The following is a 13,986-nucleotide window of genomic DNA, read 5'->3' as shown; positions in this document are numbered from 1 at the left end:
CATAAAAGGGATTTCTAAAAATAATAAGAAAAAAAAGCAGCAGCCCATTTCTCCTGCTTTACCAGGAATTTCCACAGCTCACCTCAGGGAAGCAAAACATACTCATATGGCACACTGCAGGAAAGCTCCTTGGGTTTGTCACAAAGGCAGCTCAGGGCAGATTTTTTTGGGTTTGTTTTCCTGGAGGAGGAAGAGGAAAGAGGCCTTCAGCTGCATGCTCTCTTTCCTGGAATTTTCCACACAATACACATGAAAACACTTAACACCTACAATGCAAGAAGTCTTAATGGCTTTGAACTGTTCAGGTCACTGAAGAAATCACAATTTATTTCCAGCAGATCCAATGAGAACAGGGTGCTGTGTCTTGTGAAGATAAAGACCTCATTACTCAGATCATAATCAAGCGAGTGCTGAGCTGTTCCATCCCCACTTCTAATTTACAACTACATTTCCCCATCGGTACCTGGAAGGCATACACCTCAGTAAAGGCCTTGTACAACTTTCCAAAACTAATATTTTTGAGGCAAGTTTTGACAGCCGTCATAGGCACACACGCTGTGCATGCTGCTCCCAGTCCCTGGGTACATGCACAGTGAAACAACAATCAAGTAGGAACGTGCTTTCCAAGTGCTTTGGGGAGAAAAAAGAACAGCAAGACACAGTGGCATGGGAACTCTGGAAACATCTGGCTTCCCGATGAGAGAACAAAGGCTGAGGATATCCAAAGTGCCTGCCTTGTTAGTGTTACTACAGAGCCTGAGCCAGCCCAGCCGCCACACATGGACCTCATGGGTTGCACAGGAGGCGAGATGGAAAAAAAGCAGAGAGAAGCCAAAGTCCTGGGGAAGATCTGCTCCTGAGAGCCACCCCATGAACAAAAGGCTTTAAGGAAACAGCTGATTCTCACTCCTGCACTGTTCTTTCCTTTCTGACAAAGCCCACTGTCGCATCCTGCGGTACTGACAAGCAGAAAGATATTATGAGCCAAGGTCATGCAGGCAGACCTTAGACCAGGAGCCAACAGCCGCAGGGCTGTATCCCCATCCTGCAAAGCATCTTGTGGTTTCAGCTAAGTAATATTATGTGCTGTGGTGTCTACATCCTTATAGCAGACCTTACAGCAGCCTTCCAATACCTAAAGGGGGCCAACAAGAAAGCTGCAGAGGGACTTTTTACAAAGGCATGTAGTGACAGGACAAGGGGCAATGGCTTTACACTAAACATGGGTTGATTTAGGTTAGGTACAAGGCAGAAGTTCTTCACCATGAGGGTGGTGAGACATTGGCCCAGGCTGCCCAGAGCAGCTGTGGGTGCCCCATCCCTGGCAGTGTCCAAGGCCAGGCTGGACGGGGTTTTGAGCAACCTGGTCCAGAGGAAGGTGTCCCTGCCCACGGCAGGGTTTGGAACTAGATGGTCTTTAATTTTCCTTCCAACCCAAACCGTTCTATCATCCATGAAACAGGAGAAAAGCTTATTTACTTCTTGCAGGAAGTTGTTGGTTTTGAACTACTTGCATGAAGAGTACCTTGGGTCCAGGCTAGCGGCACGGGTAATTCACACTGCACGCGTTCACTCAAAACAGCCCTCTTGGTGAAGAGAAAGAAATTCCAAAAGAACTGCTGTGTTCACGCTCCCCATCCTAAAACCGCACTGGGAGCTTTTCCACTGCCACAGCCATACCCCCAGGCATGACTTGAAGCAGGTACCAACAGAGACGAGCTGCTCTGGCAGCACGAAGTGGCAAGCGCACAACTGCGACCAAAAGCACTGCCAGCCCTGTACAAGACCGGTGCCAGTCCTCCAAAAGCTAAAAGAAGCGTTGTTTAGCACAAGTTCAGCTCAGCTGTCACTGGCAGCATCAGTAAATCACAGCTCACTATTAGAAACTTATTTTCTTTGGTTACTTCCTCTCAGTTATCTGCTGCATCAATTGGCTCCTCCAGGAAACATCATTCTCCCTCCCTCTTCACGGGCGTGCTCCAGTTCTTTGCAATATTAATCACATCAGGTATAGCTAAGGAATTGTGTTAAAACAAGCCAAGTCACATTGAAGAGTCAGCAAACAAGACTGTTTACAACATTACTGGACTTGCCAATTGTTAGGTTGCTAAATCACCTCTGGCAAACCAGGTCCTGTTTTGGATAGGGACAAATTCCCATTAAAAACTTCTTATATTGACATGGGACAGCAACAAGGAAAGCTCTTGCACAGAGAGGAGTTATCAGCAAGTTTCAGTGCCCCAAAGTGATGCACAGACCAGGGGAAGCAAATGCACCAATATCAGGCACCAACACGTACACAGGATTCACGTTTCCTACAAATTCAGCAGGGAAACAGGTTTCTAAGCAGTCACTGGCAAGGCAGTGTTAACTCCCCAGTCAACACAGATCCCTTCTTACCTTCAGGGCCTTTCCTGTTATTTGAAGGGGAATTCAGAAGCAGAAGCAGTCCTACAACTGCTTGCAGGTTGAAAGCAGATTACATTTCCAACAGATAGCATCTTTTCAGTGTTCTACACCACTACTTCCTAACAGCCAAGAAGCAGTTATTCCTGGTAATTATCAACATGCAACCACAGCTCTCAAACCAACCCACCAACCCCTAAAGCAGTAAACTCCCGTTTAATCATCTTCGTTGATAATTGCCTTTGTTTTTGTTGATACTGCCTTTGTTTTTTCCTACAGTGGACTACAACTACAAGCTGGGTCATACAGGTTCTGGCTGTTGGAAGCAAACAGCTGCGTGGGAGACAGGAACAGACAGGAAAGCCGGTACACCAGCATACTGGAGATGCAGAGCCAGGCATGCCACCCCTGCCTGCAGACACCCAAGGATGACTGTCGGAAGATGCATGCAGCCAGGCTGACCCCGAAGTCCCTCTGAACAGCCATGCTGCTCTTCTCTGGTGGTTTGATTTTTTTTCCCATTTCGCTTGAGCAGGTATCTGTGACGCTTCAGATAACTGGCTATTCAGAGAGACAGACTATACCTTGGACTTCCCAATACCCACTCCTGTTTCCACAGTTACGTGCTGCTTCTCTCTTCTTCCAGGCTAGACACCTCTGCCTCCGACCCCTGGAGGCATGCCCAACACGAGCCAGCTGGCGTTCAGGAGAGGACCAGCAGCAAGGCCAGCCTGGGTCCTGCACAATCGCCATCCACATTACCAAACAACATTTCGATATGCATCCCTCTTGTGATGCTGACCATGGGCTGCAGACAGATCTCAGGACCAGGCTCATGTCCTAGTCACCCAGCTTTCTCCAGAGGGTTTGCTTTTTTAATCCCCTTGTACAGTATCACCCCTATTGTCGCTTTACTCAATTTTCCAATCAAAGCAGCCTGACTGATGTGTTTACTGGGATGACAGACATTTCAGTGCTTTTCTCCAGCAACCCCTGCCTTTTTTAAGATGCTTCAACATACAGAAACGCAGTAAGTGCCGAGATGCAAGTCAGACCATCTTGCTTTTGCTGGGTTGATTTTTTCTTCTCCTTCTAAACTTTTTGTAATTTCCATTTTAAATTCCAGTTAAAAATCCACAGTCTTAGCTCAGACACCTCTTCCCAAGAGCTTCTTCACAAATGCTTCTCGCTTCTTTTCAGGTTAATGTTTTGACAAAAAGCAGCCTAACTTGAAAATGCAAAACACCAAATTTACAGACTGTTTGTGATTGTGCCATGCAACAGACAGTTAAAGGGATTTTGCTACTGGCTTTTAAGCTTTCTGTATTTTCCAGACTAAATTCAGTTATTTACAGCAGTTTCCATGCTGAAACACAACCAACAGTTTCTCTGCCATTACCACCCTCTTTGGAAATTCACGATGGTGAAAATGGTTGACTAGCACAGTTCTGCATAGGAGTACCAGCTGAGCTAGGGCCTTGTTTTTAAAACATACCTGTGTAGCTGGTAAGCAATGACTCCAAAGTGTCTACAGGCCATTCTCAGTTTAGCAAATCTTCAACAACAGAGCCAGATGTCACTCCATTTATCCAGTCTTCCCAACTCAAGTGGGAAGAGCGTGAAGTGGGATTAACACATGACCCAGCATGAAACAGCCAGAATAGATGCAGGTGGTTTTCATTACGGAGACTGCTTCAGCATTCAGAACAGACCTGACACAGTTTTCATCCAGAAAACATCAAAAACTTGGATGAAGACTCTAAAGCCACCTCCTGCCAAAATCTTTAGTCTTAAAATGGATCACAAGCAAAGCTGTCCTCACAGCCAACTCCTTCCCTAGGGGAGCTCTGGGAAGCAGCATATCTCTGTGGGCCCCGTTTTCGTTAAGGAGGCAGGCTTCTTCTTGGATGGCAGTTTCCAAGGTGAGATGGCCACAGACTGTGCTCAAGGAGCTATGGCCAAAGTCCACACCCACAAGAAGTGGAGTTAGGGGCTCCCAAGACACATGGCAGCGAAGTCACTGAAGCGGCCAAAGGCTGTAGGACCTCCCCTCCATCCTCTCCCCATGATGGGATCCACAGGGACCAGTCCCACGACCTGCAGCTTCGGTCCAGCATGGCACAACCTGCAGCAGTTCACAGCAGCGTACCAAGCACAGCACATCCACCCCAAAAGCCAGTGGAAAAATAACCTGGATGCAAGATGAGAAGATCTTAATACAGAACAGTCTTCAAGGCAGTATGAAAAACAGCAGTACTGGCCAAATATGGTTTTTACAAAAAGTGTTCTTTCCACTTTATAGTAGGGAAGCACACAGAGTACACATGCCAGCTTCATTTAAACCCAGACACCCTTCAAGGCTCAGTAGCATTTCCGCAATGAGATTCCTGATATTGTTGTGAGGAGATCCCAGGAACTCATCTAGCAAGAGGCTTGTATTCTCTCCCCCATTCCCAAAAATATATCATTACATGGTCACCCAAGCAGCATAGCTCCTCAAACCTCACTCAGCCAGTGCTCTACAGTCATATTCACCCATGGATGACAGCAGCACCCACAGACACCCAGCACACACACACGGGTCCCCCACACCACACAACACTCCAGACAGTTTCACACGTCACGCAGAACCACTTGCCAGACAGCAGTGTTTTTAAATACTGTTGGGGTAAACACAAAAGGACAAGGCAAATGAGAAAATAAGTCAATTTAATAAAGGTATAGATAATTTTCTACTTCCCAACTAAAACAAGTTACTGCAGCCACAGAACTAGTGTGTTGTAAACTCATTTCCACTTTTCAGGTTAAAAATGTAACTCCTCATAGCCACACACTATTCATACACCATAATCAGTAGCTGTGTGACACTAACACAGAGGATCTTTACTTTTGGATTACATGACTTACAATCATCCTACTCTTTCCACATGTGTTACATTTAGTTATTCTACTGAAATTCAAAAAAGGACAAGATTTTGCTGTTACAGAACTGAAGTCCTTCAGATCTAATGGAGAAAGCTTATGCCCAAAACTGTATCAGACAAAAAAAAAAAAAAAGCCAGATAACTACTGATGAAATATCATCTCTCCTCAAACACCACCACTTTTTTCTTCCCCTTTTCCTTTCATTTTTCTCCCCCTCACCCCCCACCCAATAGTAAGGACCATCATGGCTAAAATATCAAGATTTCAACAAATATTTATAATTATATTTTACAGTCCAGCTTAGTTTCAAGCTTGCATAAAGCTTCAGCTAGAAACCTGTCATTTCATACTCTTCTTAAGTGCCAAGTACTGTATCTCTTCCAGCAGAGCAACTCATCTTTTTTTGTTTGTTTTATGAGACACTTCACAGCACACCCCAAGATGCAAACATCACACAAATGTGATATTGGATTAAGACATATTTTGGGGAGACTGCAGTTTTGCTTCTTGCTTGACAAGGTAGAAAACACCCAAATTACTGAAATATAGGCTACAACGAACCTAACAGGGGATTTTCTAAGGCACAAAGAGAATGTAAAGCACTCAACTTGCACAAAATCTTCAGTGAGAAAAGCCTCCTTAAAGCCTCCCTGTCCCGATGGTAAAGGGGTTACGGGAGGAGAACCAAAGCCCTGGCAAGAACTACTGCCAAGTTTCCCCAGGGAGGTGGCATTAATAATCCAAAGAGATGCTGCCAAATTGCAGCAAGAATTACAGCTGGTACACACTGAATGCTATGAAGCAGCCAGGCCCCAAGCGTTGTGCACGCAAGTTACCTTTCCAGCATCTCCCTCTTCACAAAATCCACCTGAGCTGCTTGGCACACATGATGCAGCTGATTTTATGTATTTTTGTCAAAGCAATGGATTTCATCCTGCTCACAGAGTCCTCCTCAGACTGACTGTTTATTTGACCCAAAGTATACACACTCTTTCTGTATACAGTCTCTAGATATTTAAAAAACCAGACATTTCTGAAGAGGGGCACAATAAAAATGGCATTTTGGAAGTACTGAATTGCAGCCCAACAGGTCTGAAAGCCATTGCATGGAACCACAACAAGCTAGCACACAAACAACAGGGCAAACTGGTTGACTGCAATATTGAAGCACCTCTTGGGACTCTCTGAATTTCTACAGATAGTTCAGCTTCCTACAAAACCAGGACACACATTCAATAGCTCACCTTCTACCCTCCAACAGCAGAAGCCGCAACGTTTTGGTGTCAAAGTGTTCTGTAGCTACCCACAACAACAGCACTCTCAAAATACAATGAGGTTCTTCCTTTGGGAAAAGTGCAATTTGGCTAGAGAGCAAAGCACCTATGGCCACTGAAATAAGCAGTCTGGACCCTCTACTTAGTTTCCAGCCAGGTTTTCAAGTTTTCCTTTAGGAGTCGAGCCTCTGTGGTGGCACACCGACCTCATCCACAGCAGGCAGAGTCACCATGATGGCTTCAGACCCTCTGTGAATAGATACCTTCTATGCTCATCGTTGTAAAGTGTTCCGGAAAATGCAACTGCACATATATTTCATCAGGAACTGTTCTAACGTATTGTCCTGCAGCACCTAGGAGATCACAGACCCTGCATACCCACACACAAAGGATTTTCCCTTTATCAATAATGGTCCTTACAGTCACAAAGAACAACAGAAATGGACTGCCACTGACTGCAGCAGTATCTCTTTTATTTAAACTTTTTTAAAAAGTTATATTGTAGCAAGTGTCATTAAAAAAGAAAAAAAAATCCAAAGTAATTTTACATATCCTGTGTAGGTCTCACTACAGTACTTAAACTTCTTGAGAATTTTCTGCTTAAAACAAAAACCAATGAAAAGGCAAAAGGACTATAAAATGAAAATCAGGGGCATGATTAAGACCTCCCACCCCCCAAAAAGCCACCAGATGTCTCTATCTGACCAAAGCAGTCATCTGGATTGCCCAAGTGTGCCTGTAGGGTCCCTTTGTCCGAATAAAACACATATACATCCACTACAGATAAATCCAAAGTTCAGTCAGTTGGCTGCTGAAGTTTGACTGAAAGAGCCACACAGAGACAGAAGGAGCTTCCGCAGCAGCCTGCTCTGCCCGGGAGACAACCTGATTCTGCCCTACAGCACGACCACTTCTTTCTTCTCCAGATTGCAACAGCATGCTGCGACAGTCAGCCTCCCTGGAGACAGTCTCACCCATTCCTCAGCCCTGCGAAACAAATGGCTGCTGCGGAAATCCCTGAAGGTTCCACCCCGAGGATGCAGGGACACACAGTCAACATCCCACCTTCCACAACAGAGCCATGCAGAAAAGGAATGACTATAAAACACCCCCAGCGTCACCACAAGCCCCAAAATGCTAGTTTTGGTGTTTCCACAGCACTCTGGAGTATCTGAGTATTGGCCTCAAGCCAAAAGCACAACACAAACAGCTGCAGCGTGACAGTAACGGGTACGCAGCACCACACAAGTCCAAATTATCTGGCTTTGTAGCTTCTCCTATCAAGCAGGGATGCACCCAGGGTTACCTGGCTCTGCCTTCTGATGCTGCCCAAGCTACACCAAGGAGATGGGTGAGCTACCACACTTGAGAGACTCATCCAAGAAAGAGTCTTTCAAAACCAGAGCTTGCAGTCCTTCACAAACAACTGCACATGAAACTGTGCTGCATAGCCAAGAGTGACTTGTTATTCCAGAAGGAATAATTAAAAGCATGATGCAAGATGCACATAAATATTCAAACCCACGCTGTCAGTTCTGCACCCAGACTTGAATCTAAACTCCTGGATAAACCCGCTGGATGAGTCTAAGACCAGATGATTGTAATGTCAGCCACCACCAGCCCTTGCCTGGCTGCGCACGCAGTCTGGGATGCCAGCCACCTGGCTGGACTTCACCCGACCAAATGACCTGTGATAGTACATGAATGAGCACTACTTCTGTGTAAGCATGCTCAAGGTGAGGAATTTTGAGGGGCAGGTTTGCCTTCCTTCACTAGTGACCAGATCCAGCTGCAGACACAGCTGGTGCCACCTTCCACATCAAGGATGGAAGAAGAAAATGAGGAACCGTGACAGAGGGAAAGACATGTATGGGTGTTGGGGAAGGAGGAGGTAGATGAAGACAGATGCAGGGCAAAAGAGCAGAAGCAGCAGGCAAGGCTTCAGAACCTATGGAGCTGCAGCAAGCACCTCAGTCTGAGGAGGCGATGCCGCCATCACCACACAGGCACATCCTCGAAAATGCAATTCCCAGGTAAAAAAGGAAAATTTGTATACATTACCCAGCACTTAAAACCCTCATACCAAATCTAGGAGGCAGCCGCACAAACCTAGGTGCTGCAGGTTTCCAGGCATCTCAGCAGCAGGACACCCTCCACAAGCACTAAACCACCTACCACCACCCCATGCCAGAGCCACTTCCCCTCTGCACCGTCGGCTTTTCCTGATTTTTGCTGAACTTCACTGCCAACAGCTCGCATGACAGTAACAACTGCCAACCTAAGAGCTCACTCCATGATTCCTCGCATTAAACCAGTTGATCATGAAGCACAGCTCTTCATCCAGAACACAAGTGACTCCATGTTCTAATTGCACGCTGCAACATGACAACTGCACAATCAGCTTCTTGCCTTGCCAAGACATCTAAAGCCAAAAGAATAATGTATCATTAACTGATATTTCCTGAAAGAATGGTGTTACAGCCACATTTCTTACTCAATTACGAGCTTCAAGGCTTTTTTTTTTTTTTTTTTTTAAGAAAAACAACACCCAAACAAGAAACCGGATCAAACACAAATCAGACAATGACTGCAGGAAAGTATTTAGATGAAAGAAAATCTTGCCTCACAGTGTTACCCAGTCCCGAAGTGCAGTGGGGATGGCAAGAGCACATGGCAGCAGAAAGCAGCAGCACGGCTGTATGGCAAGGGACATGAGAGAAAAGTACATCTGTGTGGCACAAATTCCCAAGAACCTCCTACAAAACATGTCAGGAGAAGAGAAATAAGCTTCAGTGTTTTTGGGCCCATGGTGATTTTCTAACTTCTGCAGCTTTCTGGCAGCTGAAGATCATGACTTACTGAGTCCACAAGGAGACCAAAGGAAATTTGCCATTATGTTTTCAAGTGTGTGCAGTGCACAGGGTGGGTTAGAAGGTGCAGGTACAACACAGCTCTATTAAAAACCCACTTTTGGTTAGGCGCCCCTCCCAGGCCATTTTGGCTTCTACAGTTAAGGGAGAACAACTGTTAGTGACAAGGCCACAAAATCTTGGCAAACCAAAACCAAACCTCAAAAGATATTTTGGTACAACCAAGTTTAAGGTCATATACCAAAGACCTTCAGCTATCACTAAGCAGACAGTGGGAGGCCATTTCAGAAAGGAGCAGCTCAGCAAGGCTCCAGCTTGGGCTGGGAAAATGACAATTTGGCCATTGCGTCCCAAAGCATTAAAAACAATTTGCTCTTTTATACAACCATAATTAATTTAAGCCATATTTTAAAAACAAAAAAATAATACTGGTTTTGAGTTCTTCTGGGAACAAAGGGAGTCAGAGGCATAGCAGTGTCTGCCAGTGTCCCGGCTGCCTCCCAGGTGCTAGCACTCACAGTCCTGCCCCACAGCCACCCAGGTGCTAGCACTCACAGTCCTGCCCCACAGCCACCCAGAACAGAACCACCAACACCTGGGAAACTACAAAGTGTGCATTTCACAAACACCTGCTCTGCAGAAGTGTAAAAAGTTAAATCATTCCTTTCGTTCTGGCTGCAAAACAAAACTGAGGTACAACCTTCAAGATTAACGAAGGCTTTAAAACTTGGGCAAATGAAAGCTCACAACATCCAGAAGCTGGTAACGCACACTGTATTAAGGATTCCCAGGCTCCGGCCACCCTAATTCTTGCACCACCTATTCCTAAAGGTGGACGGAAAGAAAAGTAGGTGGCATGCCCGCAGCAGCTCATTGCATTGCTGTATGCTGCCCAGTCCCAGTTCTCCGCATTTCGCACCAGCGCTCACCCACAGGAGAGGTCAATCGCGATTACGAGAGGATCATTTACCCATCCAACAAGCGGCATCGGTACCTTCGCCCAAGGCTCAGCTGTTCCTGCCTTCACTCCGAAGCTTCTTAGAGCTGCTGGAAGAGAAAGAGTGACTTGCTCGGGCGAGGAAGCTCAGGCAGGACACACAGCCTTCCCAGCACCACGCTGCGGGGGGAAGCCCCGGCCCCGTGCCCCAGGCGTGCCAGGCACCGCACTCCTGCCAAGCGCATGGGGAACAACCTGCCTGGCACAGGTGATGTAAGATGAAACACTGCACAGGTCAAGAAAACCATCAGAAGGTTACCTGTCAAAACAAGATAGGAATTGGTTACCTATGAAGAAGAACGTAAAAGACCAGGCCTGGAGGCAGGGCCTGAGTCTGCTGAACCTAGCGACAAACCATGACGTTTGGCAGGAACAGTAAAACCCTTCGAGCTTTAAGTGAACCACCCTCATTATATGCTAATTTTAATAGAAAAAACACAGCTCCTGGTCGAAGGCCACCCGCCTCTAGGAGCGCCCCCCCCCCCCCGACCGGCGGTACCTTTGACCTACGGGAGGCGGGCGGTACCAAGAACATGGAAGGGGTGCGGAGGCACCTACACAAACCCCGTGGGCACTGCCCGCCCTGCGCACATTTGTAAAATAAACAAATACCCGGGCTCGGGTATGCCCGGACACTTCCTCCCCCGGGGCAGCCCCCACCGCGGCCCGGCCCGGGACGACACGGGGCCCCGGGAATTCTCCGGGATTCTCCTCAGCGTCCCATGCCGGCCCTGCCCAAAGCTCCCGGTTCCCAGCCGCGACGCCGCGTCCCTCCCCACCCTGAGACGGGCGCTGCGGCCCAGCCGCTCGGCCCTAGCCCCTGCCCCCGGCCCGCACCTCGGCCGCCTGGGCCGCTCCGCCGCCGCTGAGGCCGAGCCTGGCGCCGGCCGCCCCGCGCCGCTGCACTGCGCGCTGGGAGGCCCCGCCCACCGGCCGCGGGCCGGGCAGGGCTCGTGCGCAGGCGCACTGCCGCGCGGGTGAAGCCCAGACACCCTTTGCCGGCGCCATCTTGAGTGTGGGCGCCGGGCTCTTAAAGCGGTATGCTCCCTGTTCTGCAAGGGCGGGGGGAAGCGAGGGGAGAGGGTCCCTGCGTGAGGCCACAGCGCGTATCGCACCTCCCCCCTGCCCCTGTCCCCATTGCTGGCACGTCGCACCGCAGACACCCCCATTGTTGATCCCCCTATCGCTGAGCCCCCATCACTGACCCCCCCATCATGGACCCCCCCATCGCTGCTCTGCCCTCTGCCTCCACCTCGAGCCCCACTGGGACCCCCCATGCTGACATTCTTGGGGAAATGGTGGACCGAACCTAAACTCCTCTTGTTTTTCCCCAAGCTCAGCTCTCCCGACACCATGCAGGCCTGGGCTGGGACATCCCCGCTGCCAAACTGTGTCGGGGGGCGTTTTTCATCCAGCCTTAACAGTCAGCATCCCTCCCTCCCTTGCCTGCGGTCGGGGCACACAGAGTTTTTCTCCCTAAATGCTTCCAGCTGAAGGACAAATCCCTACATGCGGTGGGGCAGTTCCCAGCCCCCAAAGTGCCGCTGTGCTGGGATGCCAGTGGGAAAATGTTCAGGGGAAAGGCAAAATTCTCCAGCCCCAGGAATACTTTTTCCCTCTCAATTCACTAAATAGGTACAAAGGATGTCAGCGCTTGCTGTGACCCACGGGCAGCCCATCCCTCGGGACCGGCTCGCTCACCTCCGTGCCCCCGCCCTGCTGAAGGGCAGCCAGCCGGCACTCGGGGGGGTCCCTCGGGGCAGAAGATGTGTAAAATGAAATAAAGGTGGATGTAAAGCAAAGGCTCAATGTCAGCTTTTTACCTCCAGGTCTGCTTCTGGCTTGTGGTGTGGACTGTGGCCACTGACGACAACCTCTGTGCCCCTGGCCAGGGCAGAACTGGGGGCTGGGGGCTCTCCCTGCCCCCCCAGACGGGCTCCATCCCTCCTCTCCTCCAAAGCACACAAGTCTGGAGGTGAAAAGGCAGCCCTAAAAAGCCCAGCATCCCTCCGCTTCCACCCACCCATGCCCCACTAGGTGGGTACCTCAGGGCTCAGGGAGCTAAACCCAGCTCCCCCCCAGCCCAGACCCCCCGGGCTCTCCCGGGACGCTCCCCGTGATCCCCCTTCCACCCTTGTACCAAACCGGGCGCACGGTCGGAGCGGAGCGCTGGGCTGCTGTGTGAGCCGGGGCAAGGAGAGCCGCCGTGCCTCAGTTTCCCTTCTCCCACCTGTCCCCATGGGCCAAGCACCTTGACGAGGACTCAAGGGCAGCGGATTCTCCGAGGACACACACACACACCCCGGCACACGAGCACCCTCAGCAGCACCGAGCTCCTGGGAGCAGCCGCCGCGGCGGTTATGGGTGGTGCCCCCAGCAGATGCCAGCCCCCCGCCCGCAGCCCTGCCACCGGCGCCCACCTCCCAGTCGGGCACCAGTCCCGCCAGCGCGCTGGGGACAGGCAGGGGTGCTGGCAGCGCTAGAGGGCAGCAGCGGTGCGGGAGGAGCCCCGGCCAGGCAGAGTCCGCCACCAGTCGACAGCATCTTGCTGGAGCATCCCTGTTACCCCTCGGTGCCCTTGGACGTGTCTTCCCCTCCTCCCACGGAGGCTGGCTCAGAGCCTGGCTGGTTTCTTCTCTGAGCCTGGAAGCGTGGCCGGTCCCTGCCAGGAGCCAGGGCAGCAGAGCGCAGAGCGGTGCTGAGGGCACGGCTGGGTGGTGCTGCTGGAAGGGAAGCAGGACCCTGCCCCATTCCTGGCCAGAGGCCTGGGGGAGGCCGCCCTGCGGGCGCGGGGGACCCCAGCCTCTGGCTCATCCTTGTCCTGGGAGCAGAGGTTCACCTGGCTGGGAAGTCGCTGCAAGCTCCCAGCTCCTGCTCAGGACAGAGATGCACAGATGGGTTTGCCTCCCCAAGGAATGTCTCCTCCAAGGGCATGTGGGAAGATGGCTCTGCAGCTCATCATGGAAAGGCTTCACCTGGTGCCCAGCGCCCTGGCACCCCCGGACCACCCGCGTCCCACCAGGAGAGGCAGCAAAGAGGGTACATGTCATGGTGAGGCTGGCGACACTCCTGTTTTCAGAATGTGGGTGAAGAGGTACCTTATTTTTACCATAACAGCGATGCTAGAAGGTTACACCGCAATCATGCTACAGAAGCGAAACACCTTTAGAAGAGGAAGACCCTGCCACAAGTCCTGATGAGGTAAACCCCTGGCTTCACCTGCTCATCTCTGTCATCACCTGGCTCGGCTGGGCTCCCCCAGGGATTTGGGCCCAGAACTGAGAACCAGCTCCTCTGGCCTCAGCCCCAGGCAGCTCTGCTGGGCGCAGCCAGCCCCACCACATCCTGGTGCATGGTGCGGTGCTCCCACCCTTCAGCTATGCACCGAGCTGAGACGTGCTCCCAGTGCCCCCCCTGCCTCCCTGGGAGCAGGGGCTGCTGGATTTTGCCTTCCATCTTTCTCCCCACTGTGCTCAGGGCATGGGGGCTGATGGAGCGGGCAGGTGGGCAGCAG

At 50.4% G+C, this 13,986-nt stretch overlaps 1 protein-coding gene across 10 annotated transcripts in view; it reads right to left on the bottom strand.

Moving 5' to 3' along the window:
- LOC102049996 (H(+)/Cl(-) exchange transporter 5) overlaps positions 1–11,417 on the bottom strand; it is a 44,038-nt gene extending 32,621 nt beyond the window's left edge. For 2 of the 10 annotated variants that reach the window (XM_055727305.1, XM_055727310.1), the window contains exons 1-3: positions 11,310–11,417; positions 10,672–10,731; positions 10,446–10,519 (exon numbers count right to left, since the gene is read on the bottom strand). In XM_055727305.1, the coding sequence (XP_055583280.1) occupies positions 10,446–10,449 (4 nt within the window). In that variant the 5' untranslated portion in view covers positions 10,450–10,519; positions 10,672–10,731; positions 11,310–11,417. Of the gene's footprint in view, positions 1–10,404; positions 10,425–10,445; positions 10,732–11,309 lie in introns of those variants that run through there. The other 8 variants (XM_055727304.1, XM_055727314.1, XM_055727307.1 and 5 more) reach the window with 7 other exon arrangements.
- Positions 11,418–13,986: the final 2,569 nt, after the last annotated feature.

The sequence above is a fragment of the Falco cherrug genome, chromosome 15 (assembly GCF_023634085.1).
Source record: "Falco cherrug isolate bFalChe1 chromosome 15, bFalChe1.pri, whole genome shotgun sequence".
NCBI lineage: Eukaryota > Metazoa > Chordata > Aves > Falconiformes > Falconidae > Falco > Falco cherrug.
The sequence above is the reverse complement of the archived record's forward strand: the minus strand, read 5'-3'. Positions and strand labels throughout refer to the sequence as shown.